Source organism: Pongo abelii, chromosome 19, assembly GCF_028885655.2.
Source record: "Pongo abelii isolate AG06213 chromosome 19, NHGRI_mPonAbe1-v2.0_pri, whole genome shotgun sequence".
Taxonomy (NCBI): domain Eukaryota; kingdom Metazoa; phylum Chordata; class Mammalia; order Primates; family Hominidae; genus Pongo; species Pongo abelii.
Genome location: NC_072004.2, coordinates 2890638 through 2913388, shown reverse-complemented (window position 1 = coordinate 2913388; position 22751 = coordinate 2890638). Strand labels below are relative to the sequence as shown.

At 41.4% G+C, this 22751-nt stretch overlaps 1 protein-coding gene across 1 annotated transcript; it reads left to right on the top strand.

The window, feature by feature from the left end:
• The first annotated feature begins 269 nt into the window (after nt 1–269).
• On the top strand, nt 270–1448 carry LOC100437962 (olfactory receptor 1D2). The gene has a single exon (XM_002826835.6). It carries the CDS (start codon nt 309–311, stop codon nt 1266–1268), a length of 960 nt encoding a protein of 319 aa, XP_002826881.5. The 5' UTR covers nt 270–308; the 3' UTR covers nt 1269–1448.
• Nucleotides 1449–22751: the final 21303 nt, after the last annotated feature.

Here is a 22751-nt window from a genome sequence, read left to right as displayed (position 1 = left end):
TATCTGTATTAATTATTTTAACACATATACGTATCATAACATACTAATACTAAACACTTCAAGAATAGTGTAAGATTACAGGATTGAAAATAAGAATTACACATTATTCCTTTAACATTGAGTTTCCCAGCTTTGAAATAGCTGAAATAATTACATTGCATAAAAACTTTGTTATATTTTCCACTTTCTTATTTTCAAAAATTATAAAATTGGGTGTAAGACATTCTTAATTCTAAGGAAATGTTGATTTTGCTTATCTTCATGTTTTTATTCAATTAAAGACTTTTGGTAAACATTTGTTGGTGTTAATGTTGCAGACAGTTGGGGAAATGGATGGAGGCAACCAGAGTGAAGGTTCAGAGTTCCTTCTCCTGGGGATGTCAGAGAGTCCAGAGCAGCAGCGGATCCTGTTTTGGATGTTCCTGTCCATGTACCTGGTCACGGTGCTGGGAAATGTGCTCATCATCCTGGCCATCAGCTCTGATTCCCGCCTGCACACCCCCATGTACTTCTTCCTGGCCAACCTCTCCTTCACTGACCTCTTCTTTGTCACCAACACAATCCCCAAGATGCTGGTGAACCTCCAGTCCCAGGACAAAGCCATCTCCTATGCAGGGTGTCTGACGCAGCTCTACTTCCTGCTCTCCTTGGTGACCCTGGACAACCTCATCCTGGCCGTGATGGCGTATGATCGCTATGTGGCCATCTGCTGCCCCCTCCACTATGTCACAGCCATGAGCCCTCGGCTCTGTATCTTGCTCCTCTCCTTGTGTTGGGTGTTCTCTGTCCTCTATGGCCTCATCCATACCCTCCTCATGACCAGGGTGACCTTCTGTGGGTCTCGAAAGATCCACTACCTCTTCTGCGAGATGTACATTCTGCTGAGGCTGGCATGTTCCAACGTTCAGATTAATCACACAGTGCTGATTGCCACAGGCTGCTTCATCTTCCTCATTCCCTTTGGATTCATGATCATTTCCTATGTGTTGATTGTCAGAGCCATCCTCAGAATACCCTCAGTCTCTAAGAAATACAAAGCCTTCTCCACCTGTGCCTCCCATTTGGGTGTGGTCTCCCTCTTCTATGGGACACTTTGTATGGTATACCTAAAGCCCCTCCATACCTACTCCGTGAAGGACTCAGTAGGCACAGTGATGTATGCTGTGGTGACACCCATGATGAATCCCTTCATCTACAGCCTGCGGAACAAGGACATGCATGGGGCTCTGGGAAGACTCCTAGATAAACACTTTCAGAGGCTGACATGAGGGCAATTTGGAAAGACAGCATTAAAGTGGAGACTAGGAATATCCTTCACCCTATGTAAGGGATTGTCCTGTGTGTTATACAGAAGTGATTGGGACATAGCAATATGTGGTGATAAAAAAGACATATTTGTAAACTGGTGTCCCCCAGGTCTCATCAGCCTTGGCCGTAAAGAAGGTCACACTAACACCAACACTAGAATGTTGCAGGGTCAAATTCTTCAATGTACTTGACTACAGGGCCACATTCTTGGTCTTATCTGACTATATCCAGTTTAAACCTAGAAGTGTCTCTCATCTAGCACACATCCAAAATACAGAAAGTAAATAGTAGCTGATAAGAAAATTAGTCACTTGATTGTGGTGGTTTGAAAGAGATTGCAATCATACATATTTGTATCAGGTGAACCAGCACATGATATAGACCTTGACAGGTGGTGTTCAATTCATTTGACATTCATCAACTCATTCTATTCATAATGACAGTCTACAGAGGCCTCAAACTGGGTTACAAACATGAGGTCGTAATCTACTGGGGGAGGTACATAAATTTACATTAAACATAAATGGACCTAACTCATCAATTAAAAAGTAATGTTCGACATACTGATTAAAAAATAAAATATAGATAGATGTATTTAAAGAGACATGATGAAAGCACAGGAATATATAAAGAAAGACATATTTGGAAAATACTAAATATTTTAAGTGAAATATTGCTGCAATGACATCCGGTAAAAGATATTTCAAAACGGAGGTGAAAGGAGTGATGTCAACAAGATGGTGGAATAGACAGTTATATCTCTCATCCACCAACATACAGACTAATTTATCAACCATCCACAGATGAAAATACCTTTGTGAGAGCTCCAGAATCCAAGTGAAAGTTTATAGCACCCTGGTAGTACACAGAAGTAGAAAAAACTCTGTCGCATTACCTGAATCACCCCTCACCCAAGCCAGCACAGAGTAGCACACAGAGAGATCCCCTCATCTCATGAGTTCTTCCATAAGTAAAAAAGAAAATAAAACATACGTACAACTTTCCCTGCCTTTCAGGATGCTAACCAAGAGGACCACTTCTGTCATACCTCACCAAGAATACTGAGGCAATTCACATGGCCAGACCCCTCTGAGTAGCTAAGAACAAGAAAAAAAAAATAGGAAAATGGTTGGGAGCTCTTAATAGTCAGTGTGTGTATTTTAACAACTGGGGCCTTGCACCCTACAGTGGGCCTGAGCATGGTGCCCAGAAGCTGGCCCATCCACCCACATCCCCAAGCACTAGGCCTGCCTGTCCATAGACCCTGCCAACTGGCCAGCCCAGAATATTTGGCTAAGCTGACTGGTGGAAGAACAGTTCCTATCTAATTGGACTTTCCCTATCAAAACCAGCCTGTAAAGACTAAAAGAGATGACTGCTTCTTCAAATGTGCAAACACAAATGTGAAGCTACAGGAAACACAAGGAATCAAGGAAACATAGCAAAGCCAAAGGAACAAAATAAATCTTCAGTAACCATCAAAGAAATGGAGAAATATGAACTGCCTGACAAAGAATTCAAGTGATCATTTGAAGAAACATGGTGACCCACACAAAAACACAGGTAAACTACTAAACAAAATCAGGAAATCAATACATAAATAAAATGTAAATTTCAACAAACAGAAACCACAAAAAAAATAGTAATTCTGGAGCTGAATAATACAATGACTAAACTTTAAAAAACTCAAAAGAGCTTCAGCAGCAGATATGAAGAAACAGAAGAAAGAATTCGCTACTCAGAAACAGGTCATATGTTCACTGTGATGGTAGTTTCTTTTGCTGTGCAAAAGCTCTTTAGTTTAATTAGATCCCATTTGTCAATTTTGGCTTTTGTTGCCATTGCTTTTGGTGTTTTAGACATGAAGTGCTTGCCCATGCCTATGTCCTGAATGGTAATGCCTAGGTTTTCTTCTAGGGTTTTTATGGTTTTAGGTCTAACGTTTAAGTCTTTAATCCATCTTGAATGAATTTTTGTATAAGGTGTAAGGAAGGGATCCAGTTTCAGAATAGGCAACCTACAAAATGGGAGAAAATTTTTGCAACCTACTCATCTGACAAAGGGCTAATATCCAGAATCTACAATGAACTCCAACAAATTTACAAGAAGAAAACAAACAACCCCATCAAAAAGTGGGCGAAGGATACGAACAGACACTCCTCAAAAGAAGACATTTATGCAGCCAAAAGACACATGAAAAAATGCTCATCATCACTGGCCATCAGAGAAATGCAAATCAAAACCACAATGAGATACCATCTCACACCAGTTAGAATGGCAATCATTAAAAAGTCAGGAAACAACAGGTGCTGGAGAGGATGTGGAGAAATAGGAACACTTTTACACTGTTGGTGGGACTGTAAACTAGTTCAACCATTGTGGAAGTCAGTGTGGCGATTCCTCAGGGATCTAGAACTACAAATACCATTTGACTCAGCCATCCCATTACTGGGTATATACCCAAAGGACTATAAATCATGCTGCTATAAAGGCACATGCACACGTATGTTTATTGCGGCACTATTCACAATAGCAAAGACTTGCAACCAACCCAAATGTCCAACAATGATAGACTGGATTAAGAAAATGTGGCACATATACACCGTGGAACAGTATGCAGCCATAAAAAATGATGAGTTCATGTCCTTTGTAGGGACATGGAGGAAATTGGAAATCATCATTCTCAGTAAACTATCGCAAGGACAAAAAACCAAACACCGCATGTTCTCACTCATAGATGGGAATTGAACAATGAGAACACATGGACACAGGAAGGGGAACATCACACGCTGGGGACTGTTGTGGGGTGGGGGGAGGGGGGAGGGATAGCATTAGGAGATATACCTAATGCTAAATGGCGAGTTAATGGGTGCAGCGCATCAGCATGGCACATGTATGCATATGTAACTTACCTGCACATTGTGCACATGTACCCTAAAACTTAAAGTATAATAATAAATAAATAAATAAATAAATAAATAAATAAATAAATAAAAAAGAAACAGGTCATATGAAAGTTCTAGTAGGAGAAACAAATGGAAGAAGAGTGAAGAAAGCCTATGGGACTTATGGGACCCAGCAAACAAATACACACGTTATGGAAGTATCACAAGGAGAAGTGAAAGAAAAGGAGGCAGAAAACTTATTTTTCTAAAAGTGGCTATTCACAGAAGTCACCACAGGTAGGAAGACAAGAAACCTGAAAGTGCTGCTTTTGCTTTCTCAACAGAGAGATTTGCATCCTGGAACAAGTTTTCAGCCCTGCTCACCAGCTACCTGGAAATAAACTCAGCACTGTTAGGGGTAGGGCACATTGGGAGTGAGACGGCCACTTGGACAGCATGGGAGCTGGGTGAGGCCTATCACTGCTGGCTTTCCACCACTTCCCTGGCAACCTGGATGACACAGCAGAGGCAGCCATAATCCCCCTGGGAACATAACTTCTTTGGCCTGTTAACCACACCCCCATCCCTCACAGTGGCCACAGCAAGCCCCACCCAAGAAGAGTCGGAACTCAGACATGCCTAACCCTGCCCCAACCTAATGGTCTTTCTCTACCCATCCTGCTAGCTGAAGACAAAGGGCATAATCTCTTGGGAGCTCTATGGTCCCACTCACCACCTGAGAAACTGGAATACTTATCCAGGCCACCTTAGGGCAAGTTTGTATCCCCCCTATGCTACCACAGCTGGTGCACTCTTGGAAGGACCACCTCTTGGCTGGAGGCCAACTAGTACACTAAACAAAACTTCAACCAGGGACCACAGACTGCTAGATAAACACTTGGACCATGAGAGTCCACTTTACTCCACTGCTGCCTCCACTGGACCAGGCACTGGTATCCATGCCTAAGGGACTGAAGACAGATCACATCACAGGACTCTTCACAGACACCGCCCAGTACCAGCTCAGAGCCCAGTAGCTCTGTTGTATGGCTAGACCAGAAGAGAAATAACAATCATTGCAGTTTGGCTCTCAGGAAGCCCCATCCCTAGGAGACAGGGTAGAGCACCATATCAAGGGGGGGATCCCGTGGACAAAAACAATCTGATAAGAAGCCCTGGAGCCCCAGATCTTCCTTCTGATGTAGTCTACCCAAATGAGAAGGAACCAGGAAAACAAATCTGGTAATATGACAAAACAAGGTTCTTTAATACCCCTGAAAGATCCCACTAGCTCACCAGCAGTGGATCCAAGCCAAGAAGAAATCTCTGAATTACCAGAAAAATAATTCAGAAAGTTGAGTATTAAGCTAATCGAGGAGGTGCCAGAGAAAGGTGAAGTTCAACTTAAATTAAAAAAAAAAAAGTAAGGGTGGAGACCACCCCTCATATTGTCTTATGCCCAATTTCTGCCTCGTAAGAAAGAAGAAGTAAAAACTAAAAGGCAGAAATGAAATCCACAGGCAGACAGCCCGACACCACGCCCTGGGCCTGGTAGTTAAAGATCGACCCCTGACCTAACTGGTTATGTTATCTATAGATTACAGACATTGTATGGAAAAGCATTGTAAAAATCCCTGTCCTGTTCTGTTTTGTTCTGATTACCGGTGCATGCAGCCTCCAGTCATGTACTCCCTGCTTGCTCAATTGATCATGACCCCCTCACGCGGACCCCCTTAGAGTTGTGAGCCCTTAAAAGGGACAGGAATTGCTCACTGGGGGAGCTCAGCTCTTGAGACAGGAGTCTTGCCGATGCTCCTGGCCAAATAAACCCCTTCCTTCTTTAACTTGGTGTCTGAGGAGTTTGGTCTGCAGCTCTTCCTGCTACAAAAGATACAGGATATGAAGGATATGAAAGCAAAAATCTTCAGTGAAATAGATAGCATAAATAAAAAACAATCACAACTTCTGGAAATGAAAGACACATTTAGAGAGATGTAAAATGCACTGGAAAGTCCCAGCAATAGAAACAAACAAGTAGCAGAAAGAACTTCAGAGTTCAAAGACAAGGCTTTCAAAAGCCCAACCCATCAAAGACAAAGAAAAAAGAATTTAAAAAAATGAACAAAGCCTCCAAGAAGTTTGTGATTATGTAAAATGGCCAAACCTAAGAATAACTGGTGTTCCCAAGGAAGAAGAGGAATCTAAAAGTTTTGAAAACATATTTGAGGGAATAATTGAGGAAAGCTTCCCCGGCCTTGTGAGGCATTTAGACATCGAAATGCAAGAAGCTGAAAGAACACCTGGGAAATTCATCACAAAAAGATCATCACCTAGGCACACAGACATCAGGTTATCTAAAGTCAAGATGATGGGAAGAATCTTAAGAGCTGTGAGGCAAAAGCATCAGGTAACATACAAAGAAAAACCTATCAGGTTAATGGCAGATTTCTCAGCAGAAACCCTAAAAGCTAGAAGGGATTAGGGTCCTATCTTTAGCCTCCTTAAACAAAACAATTACCAGCCAAGAATTTTGTATCCCATGAAACTAAGCTTCATAAATGAAAGAGATACAGTCTTTTTCAGACAAATGCTGAGAGAATTCGGCACTACCAAGCCAGCACTACAAGAGCTTGTAAAAGGAGCTCTAAATCTTGAATCAAACCCTTGACATACATCAAAATAGAACCTCCTTCAGGCATGAATCTCACAGGGCCTATAAAACAATAACAAAATGGAAAAATAAAACAAGCTATTCAGGCCACCAATTAGCATGACAAACAGAAGAGCAGCTCATATCTCAATAGTAATATTGAATGTAAATGGCCTAAACACTCCTCTTAAAAGATACAGAATGGTAGAATGGATAAGAATTCACCAACCTGAACAGTGGACGGGCAGCCAAGATGGCCGAATAGGAACAGCTCTGGTCTACAGCTCCCAGAATGAGCAATGCAGAAGACGGGTGATTTCTGCATTTCCATCTGAGGTGCCGGGTTCATCTCACTAGGGAGTTCCAGACAGTGGGCGCAGGACAGTGGGTGCAGCGCACAGTGCACGAGCCGAAGCAGGGCGAGGCATTGCCTCACTCGGGAAGCGCAAGGGGTCAGGGAGTTCCCTTTCCTAGTCAAAGAAAGGGGTGACAAACGGCACCTGGAAAATCGGGTCACTCCCACCCTAATACTGCGCTTTTCCGACGGGCTTAAAAAACGGCGCACCAGGAGATATCCCGCACCTGGCTCAGAGGGTCCTATGCCCACGGAGTCTCGCTGATTGCTAGCACAGCAGTCTGAGATCAAACTGCAAGGTGGCAGCGAGGGTGGGGGAGGGGCACCTGCCATTGCCCAGGCTCGCTTAGGTAAACAAAGCAGCTGGGAAGCTCGAACTGGGTGGAGCCCACCACAGCTCAAGGAGGCCTGCCTGCCTCTGTAGGCTCCACCTCTGGGGGCAGGGCACAGACAAACAAAAAGACAGCAGTAACCTCTGCAGACTTAAATGTCCCTGTCTGACAGCTTTGAAGAGAGCAGTGGTTCTCCCAGCACGCAGCTGGAGATCTGAGAACGGGCAGACTGCCTCCTCAAGTGGGTCCATGACCCCTGACCCCCGAGCAGCCTCACTGGGAGGCACCCCCCAGTAGGGGCACACTGACTCCTCATACGGCCGGGTACTCCTCTGAGACAAAACTTCCAGAGGAACGATCAGACAGTAGCATTCGCAGTTCACGAAAATCCACTGTTCTGCAGCCACCACGGATGATACCCAGGCAAACAGGGTCTGGAGTGGACCTCTAGCAAACTCCAACAGATCTGCAGCTGAGGGTCCTGTCTGTTAGAAGGAAAACTAATAAACAGAAAGGTCATCCACACCAAAAACCCATCCATACATCACCCATCATCAAAGACCAAAAGTAGATAAAACCACAAAGATGGGGAAAAAACAGAGGAGAAAAACTGGAAACTCTAAAAAGCAGAGCACCTCTCCTCCTCCAAAGGAACGCAGTTCTTCACCAGCAACGGAACAAAGCTGGATGGAGAATGACTTTGATGAGTTGAGAGAAGAAGGCTTCAGACAAACTACTCCGAGCTACAGGAGGAAATTCAAACCAAAGGCAAAGAAGTTAAAAACTTTGAAAAAAATTTAGACGAATACAAAGGATACAAACAAATGGAAGAACATTCCATGCTCATGGGTAGGAAGAATCAATATCGTGAAAATAGCCATACTGCCCAAGGTAATTTATAGATTCAATGCCATTCCCATCAAGCTACCAATGACTTTCTTCATAGAATTGGAAAAAACTACTTTAAAGTTCATATGGAACCAAAAAAGAGCCCGCATCGCCAAGTCAATCCTAAGCCAAAAGAACAAAGCTGGAGGCATCACGCTACCTGACTTCAAACTATACTACAAGAGTACAGGAACCAAAACAGCATTGTACTGGTACCAAAACAGAGATATAGATCAATGGAACAGAACAGAGCCCTCAGAAATAACACTGCATATCTACAACTCTCTGATCTTTGACAAACCTGAGAAAAACAAGCAATGGGGAAAGGATTCCCTATTTAATAAATGGTGCTGGGAAAACTGGCTAGCCATATGTAGAAAGCTGAAACTGGATCCCTTCCTTACACCTTATACAAAAATTAATTCAAGATGGATTAAAGACTTAAACGTTAGACCTAAAACCATAAAAACCCTAGAAGAAAACCTAGGCATTACCATTCAGGACGTAGGCATGGGCAAGGACTTCATGTCTAAAACACCAAAAGCAATGGCAACAAAAGCCAAAATTGACAAATGGGATCTAATTAAACTAAAGAGCTTTTGCACAGCAAAAGAAACTACTATCAGAGTGAACGGGCAACCTACAAAATGGGAGAAAATTTTCGCAACCTACTCATCTGACAAAGGGCTAATATCCAGAATCTACAATGAACTCCAACAAATTTACAAGAAAAAAACAACCCCATCAAAAAGTGGGCGAAGGACATGAACAGACACTTCTCAAAAGAAGACATTTATGCAGCCAAAAAACACATGAAAAAATGTTCACCATCACTGGCCATCAGAGAAATGCAAATCAAAACCACAATGAGATACCATCTCACACCAGTTAGAATGGCAATCACTAAAAAGTCAGGAAACAACAGGTGCTGGAGAGGATGTGGAGAAATAGGAACACTTTTACACTGTTGGTGGGACTGTAAACTAGTTCAACCATTGTGGAAGTCAGTGTGGAGATTCCTCAGGGATCTAGAACTAGAAATACCATTTGACCCAGCCATCCCATTACTGGGTATATACCCAAAGGACTATAAATCATGCTGCTATAAAGACACATGCACATATATGTTTATTGCAGCACTACTCACAATAGCAAAGACTTGGAACCAACCCAAATGTCCAACAATGATAGACTGGATTAAGAAAATGTGGCACATATACACCATGGAACAGTATGCAGCCATAAAAAATGATGAGTTCACGTCCTTTGTAGGGACATGGATGAAATTGGAAATCATCATTCTCAGTAAACTATCGCAAGGACAAAAAACCGAACACCGCATGTTCTCACTCATAGGTGGGAATTGAACAATGAGAACACATGGACACAGAAAGGGGAACATCACACTCTGGGGACTGTTGTGGGGTGGGGGGAGTGGGGAGGGATACCATTAGAAGATATACCTAATGCTAAATGATGAGTTAGTGGGTGCAGCACACCAGCATGGCACATGTATACATATGTAACAAACCTGCACATTGTGCACATGTACCCTAAAACTTAAAGTATAATAAAAATAAATAAATAACAGTGGAAGGAAGCACAGGAACAGGAATGAGGAGAGTGGTTACCAACAGGGATTAGCTGGGGGAAATGGGGAGGATGAAGATAGGGACATTGGTGGGAACAGAATTTCCATTTGTATTTCTTTCTATGGTCTTGATTTTGACCAATTTGAATACATTACCTATTAAAATATAATACAATTTAAAAAAAAAAGAATTCACCAACCTAGTACCTGCTGTCCCCAAGAGACTCAACTAACACATAAGGACTCACATAAACTTAAGGTAAAGGGGTAGAAAAAGATATTCCATACAAATGGTCACCAAAGCAAGCAGGAGTGGCTATTCTTAGACAAAACAGACATTAAACCAACAACAGTTAAAAAAGACAAAGACGGACACTACATAATGATAACAGGACTAGTACAAAAGGAAAACATCACAATCCTAAATATATATGCACCTAACACTGGAGCTGCCAAATTTATAAAACATTTACTACTAGACCTAAGAAATGAGATAGACAACAGCACAATAATAGTGGGGGATTCAATACTCCACTGTTAGCACTAGACACGTCATCAAGACAGAAAGTCAACAAAGAAACGATGGACTTAAACTATATCCTAGAACAAATGAACTTAACAGATATTTATAGAACATTCTACCCAACAATTGCAGAATATGCATTCTACTTATCAGCACACAAAACATTCTCGAAGATAGACCATATGATGGGCCGCAAAACAAGTCTCAATCAATTTAAGAAAATTGAAATTATATCAAGTACTCTCTCAGACCACACTGGAATAAAATTGGAAATCAACTCCTAAAGGAACCCACAAAACCATCCAAATACATGGAAATTAAATAACCTGCTCCTGAATGATTGTCGGGTCAACAACGAAATCAACAGGAAAACTTAAAAATTCTTTGAACTGAATGATAATAGGGACACAACCTATCAAAATCTCTGGAATACAGCAAAAATAGTACTAAGAGAAACGTTCATAGTATTAAATTATTACATTAAGAATTCTAAAAAAGCACAAATAGACAACCTAAGGTCACACCTCACAGAACTAGAGAAACAAGAACAAACCAAACCCAAACCCAGCAGACAAAGAGAAATAACAAAGATCAGAGGAGAACTGAAGGAAATTGAAAACTAAAAATAATCATCATAAATGAAACAAGAAGCTGGTTCTTTGACAAGGTAAAAAAAAAACAACTGATAGACCATTAACAAGATTAACAAAGAACAAAAGAGAAGATTCAAATAAGCCCAATTAGAAAAACATGGGAGATATCACAACTGATACCACAGAAATACAAAACATCATTCAAGGCTACTATGAATACCTTCATGCACACAAGCTAAAAAACCTATAGGAGATGGATAAATTCCTGAAAATATACAACCCTCCTAGATTAAACTAGGAAGATACAGAAACTCTGAACAGAGCAATAATAAGCAGCGATATTGAAATGGTAATGAAAAGAATGCCACAAAATAAAGTCCAGGACCAGATACATTCACAGTTGAATTGGTACCAATCCTATTGACACTATTCCATGGGATGGAGAAAGAGGGAATTCTCCCTAAAGCATTCTATGAAGCCAGTATCACTCTAATACCAAAACAAGGAAAGAACATCACAACAAAAGAAAACTACAGACTAATATCTCCGATAAACATAGGTGCAAAAATCCTCAACAAAATACTAGCTAACTGAATCTAATGGCATGTCAAAAAGATAATCCACCATGATCAAGGGGCTTTTATACCAAGGATGCAGAGATGGCTTAACATACACAAGTTAATAAATGTGATGTACTACATAAGCAGAATTTAAAATAAAAATCACATGATCATCTCAATAGATGCAGAAAAAGGATTTGACAAAAAATCCAACATCCCTTTACGATTAAAACCCTCAGCAAAATTGGTATAGAAGGGACATAACTTAAGGTAATAAAAGCCACCCATGACAAACCCACAGCCAATATTATACTGAACAGAGAAAAGCTGAAAGCATTTCCCCTTGAAAACTGGAACAAGACAAGGATGCTCACTGTCACCATTTCTATTCTACATCGTACTGGAAGTCTTAGAGCAGTCAGACAAGAGAAAGAAATAAAGGTCATCCAAATCAGTAAAGAGAAAGTCAGACTGTTGCTGTTCACCAATGATACAATCATATACCTAGGAAACCCTGGAGACTCATCCAAAAAGTTTCTATAACTGATAAATGAATTCAGTAAAGTTTCAGGATATAAAATTAATATACACAAATGAGTAGCACTACTATACATCAGTAGTGACCAAGCTGAGAAATCAAGAACTCAACTCCTTTTACAATACCTGGAAAAAATTAAAATACTTAGGAGTATACCTAATCCAGGAAGTGAAAGGCCTCTACAAGGAAAACTCCAAAACACTGTTGAAAGAAATCATAGAAGGCACAAATGGAAACACATCCCATGCTCACAGGTGGATAGAATCAATACTGTGAAAATGACCATACTGCCAAAAGTAACTACAAATTCAATGCAATTCCCATCAAAATACCACCATTATTCTTCACACAACTAGAAAAAACTATCCTAAAATTCGTATAGAACCAAAAAAGAGCCCACACAGCCAAAGCAAAACTAAGCAAAAAGAACAAATCTGGAGGCATTACATTACCCGACTTCAATCTACACTAGAAGGCCATAGTCCCCAAAACAGTATGGTACTGGTAAGAAAATAGGCACATAGACCAAGGGAACAGAATAGAGAACCCAGAAATATGCCCAAATACTTACAGCCAACTGATCTTTGACAAAGCAAACAAAAGCATAAAGTGGAAAAAGGAAGCCCTATTCAACAAATGATGCTGGGATAATTGGCTAGCCACATATAAGAGAATGAAACTGGATCCTCATCTCTCATCTCTTACCAAAATCAACTCAAGAAGGATCAAGGACTTAAATACAAGACCTGAAACCATAAAAAACCTAGAAGACAACATTGGAAAAAGCCTTCTAGACACTGGCTTTGGCAAACATTTCATGATCAAGAACCCAAAACCAAATGCAACAAAAACAAGGATAAACAGATGGGACTTAAACTAAAAAGCTTCTGCACAACAAAAGAAATAATCAAGAGAGTAAACTGACCACCCACAGAGTGGGAGAAAAATCTTTTTGTAAACTGTGCATCTGACAAAGGACTAATATCCAGAATCTATGGGGAACTCAAACAAATCAACAAGAAAAAATAATAATAATCCTATCAAAAAGTGGGCTAAGGACATGAACAGAAAATTCTCAAAAGAGGATATACAAGTGGCCAACAAACATATGAAAAAATGCTTAACATCACTAATTATAAAGGAAATGCAAATTAAAACCACAATATAATACCATCTTACTCCTGCAAGAATGGCCTTGATCAAAACATCAAAAAATAATAGATGTTGGCATAGACGTGGTAAAAGGGAAATACTTTCACATTGCTGGTGGGAATGTAAACCAGTACAACCACTATGGAAAACAGTGTGGATATTCCTTAAAGAACTAAAAGTATGTCTGCCATTTGATCCAGCAATCCCACTACTGGGTATCTACCCAGAGGAAAAGCAGTCATATAGAAAAAAGATACTTGAACACACGTTTATAACAGCACAACTCGCAATTGCAAAACATGCAACCAGTCCAAATGCCCATCAGTCAATGAGTGGATAGAGAAAATGTCCATATGTCCAAATATATATATATTTATAAATACACACACACACACACACACACACACACACACACACACACACACACACCATGGAGTACTACTTAGCCATAAAAAGGAATAAAATAGTGGCATTTGAAACAAGGTAGATGGAACTGGAAACTATTATTCTAAGTGAAGTAACTCAGGAATGGAAAACCACACATGGTATGTTTTCACTTATAAGTGAGAGCCAAGCGATGGGGACTTAAAGGCATAAAAATGATACAATGGGCTTTGGGGACTCAGGGGAAACGGTGGAAGGAGGTGAGGACTACACATTGGGTAGAGTGTACACCGCTTGGGTGATGGATGCACCAAAATCTCAGAAATCACCACTAAGGAACATCCCTGTAACCAAATACCACTTGTTCCCCAAAAATCTATTGAAATAAAAAATAGGGGATAAAAACCAATGGCTATGATAATGATGTCAGCAAAATGGCAGAATAAAATGTCCTAGCCTTCTCTCCCTGCAGCAGAAAGTTCCACTAGCAGCTATCCACAGACAAGTATACCTCAGTGAAAACCCCCAAACCTTGAGAATAAGCCTGAAATACCTGTGTGTATCACAGAAACAAATAAGAACTGCATTTGAAGAGCAAGAGAAATTGACTCACTTCAACCACGTTGTCCCTTGCCCTCCCTCAACATGGCACAGTGCCATAAACAGAGAATTTCCCTGGACACACAGTTTCTACAGTGGGAAAAGGGAGCTGAAGATGGACATCTAGCTTCCCTAGCATTGAGACATCTCTCAGGATGCCCACTCCAGTCTCACCTCACAGAGATCACAGGGTGTAATGACATGGCTCACTGCCTGTGGTCAGATAAAAACAAAGAAAGGAGGTATTGCTCACAGCAACTAGTGCGCACATTTTTATGGTGCTCTGTGCTATGGACTGCAGAGGCATCCAATCAAAGGTACCAGCTCAGCTCATCCTCAAAGCCCACCTCAAGACCTCACCCAGGGAGGGAGACACCAAACACAGCAACTTTTGACAAAGCACAAAGCCAGACTTACACCACCCAGAAATTCAAACAGCATCTCAAGTCAGCCTCAAAGCTTATACAAGACCCCGCCCAGGGAGGGTGTTGCCCAATACAATGCCTTTCAGTAAACAATGGGCTAAATTTAGACGACCCAAAAATTCAAATAGCAGTTCACATCACCCTCAAAACCCACTCCAGGGCTCCACCCTGACAGGGAGCCAGGCCTCAACCATGCATCTCTCTGATCATAGCAGCTGATCCTGATCATCCCAAGTAGTAATTCTGACTAACCTTGGGGTCCAACCTGCAGCCTGACCCAACTGCAGAACTCAAATAGAGGTCCTGCCTGGCCAGTGAACATACCCTATGTCTCAGCCCAATCAGAAGCAATTGCAGCACCCAGCCAGAAGTTCTGCCTGATTCCAAAGCCAAGCCTGTGGTCTAATGGAAAATGGAGCCTAGCCAGTAGTTCCGTTCCAACCTCAGAGCAAAGACCTTGGCCCCACAAATGAGAGAACCTGATGGCAAGCTCTGTCTTCTCTGTGTCATTACCAGCTGGCCCATCCAGAATCATAGGCTAGACTTAAGAGTGAAGGTCTATCTCAAGAATACCTGTAAAAGCTGGAAGAGGTGGCTATTTCCTCAATGTGCAGACACCAACAAATGACACAAGGATTATGAAGAATCAGGGAATCATGTCGCCTCCAAAAGAAAAGAAAAACTAATAAAGATCTAACAATAAATCCTGCAGAAATGAAGATCCATGAAATGATTGACAATAAATTCAGAATCATCCTCTTAAAGAAGTTCAGTGAACTACAAGAATATACAAATGGAAAATTAAATTAATTTGGAAAATAATTAAGAATAGCAATAACTACAAAAAAATTTAATAAATATAAAAATATGTAAATTCTGAAATCAAGGAGATATATGTGGAAGTGTGAAGATAATGTGTGGAGTTTTTCTATGTGGATAAGTTGTTATCAGCTTCAAATGGACTGTTATAAGAATTTCTATCCAAACCTCACGGTAACCACAAGGAAAAAGCCATTGTACAATCAAAAAATAAGACTGACAGGACATGGTGGCGTGCGCCTGTAGTCTCAGCCACTCAGGAAGCTGAAGTGGGAAGATCCCTTCAGCCTAGGAGTTGGAGACTGCAGTAAGCTAGGATTGTGCCACTGCAATCCAGCCTGGGCAACAGAGTGAAACCCTGTCTCTTAAAATAAATAAATAAAAGTAACTTTAAAATAAAGAGAAAAGGATCAAAGTATATCACTATTTTAAAAAATCATCAAATCACAAAAAATACTACAAGAGATGGACATCAGTCTTTCCCAGCATTCCAAGACACCTATCAGGATGCCCACTCCAGTCTCACCTCACAGAGATCACAGGGGGGTAATGACATGGTTAAGTCACTGTGGTCAGAAAGAAACAAAGAAGGGAGGTATTTCTTTGAGAAAGAGAAACCAAAGGCTGACGAAAAAGGCAGAACACAATCACAAATTGACCATAGTAAGTGTTTGCCTATCAGTAATTACTTCAATAATTACTTCAAGTATAAGCAAATTACACTCATTATTCAAAATATATACAGCAGCTGAATAAATTAAAATACACGATCCAACTATGTGCTTTCTACAAGACACAAGCTTTAAATTTAAGGACACGCAGAAACTGAAAGTAAAGGGAAGAAGGAAAATACATTCCGTGCAAATAATAACCAAGTGATGTGGTTTGGCTCTGTGTCTCCACCCAAATCTCATTTCAAATTGTAACCTTCAGGTGTTAGGGGAGGAACCTGGTGGGAGGTGATTGGATCATGGCAGCAGATTTTCCTCATGTTATTCTCATGATAGTGAGTGAGTTCTCCTGAGAGCTGATGGTTTAGAAGTGTGGCACGTCCCCCTGCCCCTCTCTCTCCCCTGCTGCCATGTAAGATGTACCTTGCTTCCCCTTCACTTTCTGCCATGATTGTAAGTTTCCTGAATGCTTCCCCAGCTATGCAGAAATGTGAGTCAATTAAACCTCTTTTTTTATATACATTATCCAGTCTCAGGTAGTTTTTATAGCAGTGTGAAAATGGACTAATACAGAAAATCGGTATCAGTGGAATAGGGTACCTCTATAAAGATACCTGAAAATGCAGAAGCAACTTTGGAACTGGGTAAGGGGCAGAGGTTGCAACAGTTTGGAAGACTCAGAAGAAGACAGGAAGACATAGGAAAGTTTGGAACTTCCTAGAGACTTGTTGAATAGTTTTGAACAAAATGCTGAAAGTAATATGGACAATGAAGTCCAGGCTGAGGTGGTCTCAGAAGGAGATGAGAAACTTACTGTGAACTAGAGTAAAGGTCATTCTTGCTATGCTTTAGCAAAGACACTGGAGGCATTTTGCACCACCCTAAAGATCTGTGGAACTTTGTACTTGAGAGAGATTATTTAGGTTACCTGGTACAAGACATTTCAAAGCAGCAAAGCATTCAAGATGTGACCTGGCTGTTTCTAAAAGCATATAGTCATATGCACTCACAAAGAGATTATCTGAAATTGGAACTTATGTTTAAAAGAGAAGCAGAACATAAAAGTGTGGAAAATTTGCAGCCTGGCCATGCAGTAGAAAAGAAAAACCCATTTTCTGGGGAGAAATTCAAACTGGCTGCAGAAATTTGCCTAAGTAACAAGGAGCTGAATGTTAATAGTCAAAACAATGGGGAAATTGTCTCCAGGGCATTTCAGAGACCTTCACAGCAGCCCCTTCAATCACAGGCATGGAAGACTAGAAGGCTCAGTGCAGCCATGGGACATGGCACCCTGCATCCCAGCCACTCCAGCTCCAGCCATGGCTAAAACAGGCCAAGGTAAAGCTCAGGCCATTGCTTCAGAGGGTACAAATCCCAGGCATTGGTGGTTTCCACATGGTGTTGGGCCTGCAGGTATGCAGAAGACAAGAGTTGAGGTTTGGGAACCTCAGCCTAGGTTCCAGAGGATGCATGGAAATGCCTGGATTTCCAGGCAGAAGTCTGTGGCAAGAGCAGAGCCCTCATGGAGAACCTCTACTAGGGCAATGCAGTGGGGCTGGAGCCCCCATAGGAGAACTGCCTAGTGGAGCTGTGAGAAGAGGGCCACCATCCTCTAGCCCCCAAAATGGTAGATCCACCAACAGTTTGCACTGGGTGCATGGAAAAGCCACAGGCACTCAATGCCAGCCCATGAAAGCAGTTGCAGGGGCTGCACCCTGCAGACCCACAGAGGTGGAGCTGCCCAAGGCCTTGGGAGACCACCTCTTGCATCAGTGTGCCCTGGATGTGAGACATGGAGTCAAAGGAGATTATTTTGGAGATTTTAGATTTAATGGCTTCCCTGCTGGGTTTTGGACTTGCACGAGGGCTGTAGCCCCTTGGTTTTGGTCAATTTCTCCTTCTTGGAATGGGAGCATTTACCCAATTCCTATATCCCCATTGTATCTTCGAAGTATCAAAGTAACTAACCTGTTTTTTATTTTACAGGGTAGTAGGCAGAAGGGACTTGCTTTGTCCCAGATGAGACTTTGGACTGGAACTTTTGAATGCCTGAATGAGTTAAGACTTTGGGAGACTATTGGGAAGGCATGATTGGTTTTGAAATGTGAGAAGAACATGAATTTTGGGAGGGGCCAGGGTTGGAATAATACGATATGGCTCTGTGCCCCACCCAAATCTTATCTGGAATTGTAATCCCCACATGTCAGGGGAGGGAACTGGTATGAGGTGATTGGATCATGGAGACAGATTTTCCCCATGCTGTTCTCATGATAATGAGTGAGTTCTCTTGAGATCCGATGGTTTAAAAGTGTGGCACTTCACCCTCCCCTTCTCTCTCTCCTGCTACCATGTAAGATGTGCCTTGCTTCCCCTTTGCCTTCCGCCATGATTGTAAGTTTCCTGAGGCCTCCCCAGCCATGCCGACGTGAGTCAATCAAAGCTCTTTTCCTTACCTAGTCTTTACCCAGTCTCAGGTAGTTCTTTACAACAGTGTCAAAACAGACAAATACACCAAGTGTGCAGGGTGGCTATACTTACATCAGATAAAATGGACTTTAATTCAAAAACTGTTACAAGAGACAAAGTAGGTCATTACATAATGACAAAATGGTTGATTCCACAGGAATATATGACAATTATAAATATACATGTACCAAACATCAGAGCACCTAACTATATAAAGCAAACATTGACAGATTTTAAGGGATACATAAAAGCAATACAATAATAGTAGGAAACTTTGATATCCCACTTTCCATAAAGGATTTATAATCTGAACAGAAAATCAACAAGGAAACACCAGATATGAACAATGCCATGAACCAATGTATGAGTCAGACATATACGAAACATTCCACCCAACAGCAGCAGAAAACGCATTCTTCTAAAACAGACATGGAACATTTTCCAAGAAAAATCACATGCTAGGTTACAGAATAATTGTTAACAAACTTATTCTATGTGCCATTTCTGGCTATTAAAAAATGAAAAATGAATTCAATAACAATAGGAAAATTCTAGATTATGTGAAAAATTAAACACTCCTGAACAACTATTGACTCAAAGAAGAAATTAAAAGGAAAATTAAAAAATATTTCAGGGAAAACAATGAAAATAAACACAACATACAAAAACTTACAAGTTGCAGCAAATGCAGTACTAAGAGGGAAATTGACAGTGAGAAACTTACATTATGAAAGAAGGAAGATCTCAAATAAACAACCTAACTTTACACTTAAGGAAGTAAAAAAATAAGACATTAAACCCAAAGTTAGAAGAAGGAAGAAAATAATAAAGAAAAGAGCAGAAATAAATGAAACAGAAAATAATTACAAAAATAGACAAAAGTAGACATTGTTTTTTGGGAAAAATGTGAAAAAATTAACAAACTCTTAGCTAGAATCATTTTTAACATAAGAAATACTCAAACAAAATCAGAAGGGGTGAAATTTCTATTATCTATGGCCATGGAAATAAAAAAAGGTCAGAAAGGATTATTATAAACAATTGCAAGCCAATTAATTGGACAGCCTATAAGAAACTGATAAATTTCTAGAAACACACAACCTTTCAACCTGAATAAGAAATAGAAAGCCTGAACAGTCCAATAACAAATAAGAAGACTGAATCAGTAATTTAAAAAACAAACTTTCCAGCAATAAAAGAAACATGAACGGATGGCTTCGCAGGTAATTTCTACCAAACATCTAAAGAAGAATTAATACCCAAACTTCTTAAATTCTTCCAAAAATAATAGTAGGAAACACTTCCAAACTCATTTAATGACACCAGCATCACTCTGATACCCAAGCCAGACAAAGACACCACAAGAAAGGAAAATGCAGACCAGTATCTCTTATGAACATAGATTCAAAATATTCAGTAAAATATAAACAAACCAAATTCAACAGCACAATACATAGCCAAGTAGGATTTATCCCTGGATGCAAGGTCGATTCGACATACACAAATCAGTCAATATAACATACCACACTAACAGAATGAAGGATAAAAACTACATGATTATATCCATAAATGCAGAGAAGGCATTTGTCAAAATTCAAAACCATTTCATGATGAAAAGTCTCAACTAATTAGGAACAGAAGTCACTTAACACAATAAAGGCCATATGTGAAAAGCCCACAGCGAGCATCATTCTCAATGAAGGATAACTGAAAGCTTTTCTTCTAAGATTTGGAAGAAAGCAAGGATGCTATGTTGCCACTTCTATTCAACATAATACTGGAAGTCCTAGCCAGATCAATTAGGAAACAAACAAACAAAAAGACATCAACTAACACAGGAACAGAAAGCCAAACACCGCATGTTCTCACTCATAAGTGGGAGTTGAACAATGAGAACACAAGGACACAGGGAGGGGAACATCACACACCGGGGCCTGTAGGGGGTGGGGGGCTAGGGGAGGGATAGCATTAGAAGAAATATCTAATGTAGACGACGGGTTGATGGGTGCAGCAAACCACCATGGCACGTGTATACCTATGTAACAAACCTGCCCGTTCTGCACTTGTATCCCAGGACTTAAAGTATAATAATGAAAAAGAAGATAAAAAAAGACACCCAAATCAGAACAAAATAAAATTATTTATAATCTTATATGTAGAAACCCATAAAGACACCACAAAATAAACTGTTAGAATGAATTAACAAATTCAGTAAAGTTGCAGGATATAAAATCAATGTACAAAAATCAGAGACATATAGACCTTATACACACACAAAAAAAATATATTACTCAGTGATAAAAAGAAGTAAATCCGGGGAGGAGCCAAGATGGCCGAATAGGAACAGCTCCGGTCTACAGCTCCCAGCGCGAGCCACGCAGAAGACGGGTGATTTCTGCATTTCCATCTGAGGTACCCTGTTCATCTCACTAGGGAGTGCCAGACAGTGGGCGCAGGTCAGTGGGTGAGCGCACCGTGCGCCAGCCGAAGCAGGGGCGAGGCATTGCCTCACTCGGGAAGCGCAAGGGGTCAGGGAGTTCCCTTTCCAGGGGTGACAGACGGCATCTGGAAAATCGGGCCACTCCCACCCGAATACTGTGCTTTTCCGACGGGCTTAGGAAACGGTGCCCCAGGAGAGTATAGCCCGCACCTGGCTCAGAGGGTCCTACGCCCACGGAGTCTCGCTGATTGCTAGCACAGCAGTCTGAGATCAAACAGCAAGTCGGCAGCGAGGCTGGGGGGAGGGGCGCCCGCCATTGCCCAGGCTCGCTTAGGTAAACAAAGCAGCCGGGAAGCTTGAACTGGGTGGAGCCCACCACAGCTCAAGGAGGCCTGCCTGCCTCTGTAGGCTTCACCTCTGGGGGCAGGGCACAGACAAACAAAAAGACAGCAGTAACCTCTGCAGACTTAAATGTCCCTGTCTGACAGCTTTGAAGAGAGCAGTGGTTCTCCCAGCATGCAACTGGAGATCTGAGAACTGGCTGACTGCCTCCTCAAGTGGGTCCATGACCCCTGACCCCCGAGCAGCCTAACTGGGAGGCACCCCCCAGCAGGGGCAGACTGACACCTCACACAGCCGGCCAGGTACTCCAACAGACCTGCAGCTGAGGGTCCTGTCTGTTAGAAGGAAAACTAACACAAAGGACATCCACACCAAAAACCCATCTGTACATCACCATCATCAAAGACCAAAAGTAGATAAAACCACAAAGATGGGGAAAAAACAGAGCAGAAAAACTGGAAACTCTAAAAAGCAGAGTACCTCTCCTCCTCCAAAGGAACGCAGTTCCTCACCAGCAACGGAACAAAGCTGGACAGAGAATGACTTTGACGAGCTGAGAGAAGAAGGCTTCAGACGATCAAATTACTCCGAGCTACGGGAGGATATTCAAACCAAAGGCAAAGAAGTTGAAAACTTTGAAAAAAATTTAGAAGAATGTATAACTAGAATAACCAATACAGAGAAGTGCTTAAAGGAGCTGATGGAGCTGAAAACCAAGGCTCGAGAACTACGTGAAGAATGCAGAAGCCTCAGGAGCCGATGCGATCAAATGGAAGAAAGGGTATCAGCCCTGGAAGATGAAATGAATGAAATGAAGCGAGAAGGGAAGTTTAGAGAAAAAAGAATAAAAAGAAACGAGCAAAGCCTCCAAGAAATGTGGGACTATGTGAAAAGACCAAATCTACGTCTGATTGGTGTACCTGAAAGTGACGGGGAGAATGGAACCAAGTTGGAAAACACTCTGCAGGATATTATCCAGGAGAACTTCCCCAATCTAGCAAGGCAGGCCAACATTCAGATTCAGGAAATACAGAGAACGCCACAAAGATACTCCTCGAGAAGAGCAACTCCAAGACACATAATTGTCAGATTCACCAAAGTTGAAATGAAGGAAAAAATGTTAAGGGCAGCCAGAGAGAAAGGTCGGGTTACCATCAAAGGGAAGCCCATCAGACTAACAGCGGATCTCTCGGCAGAAACCCTACAAGCCAGAAGAGAGTGGGGGCCAA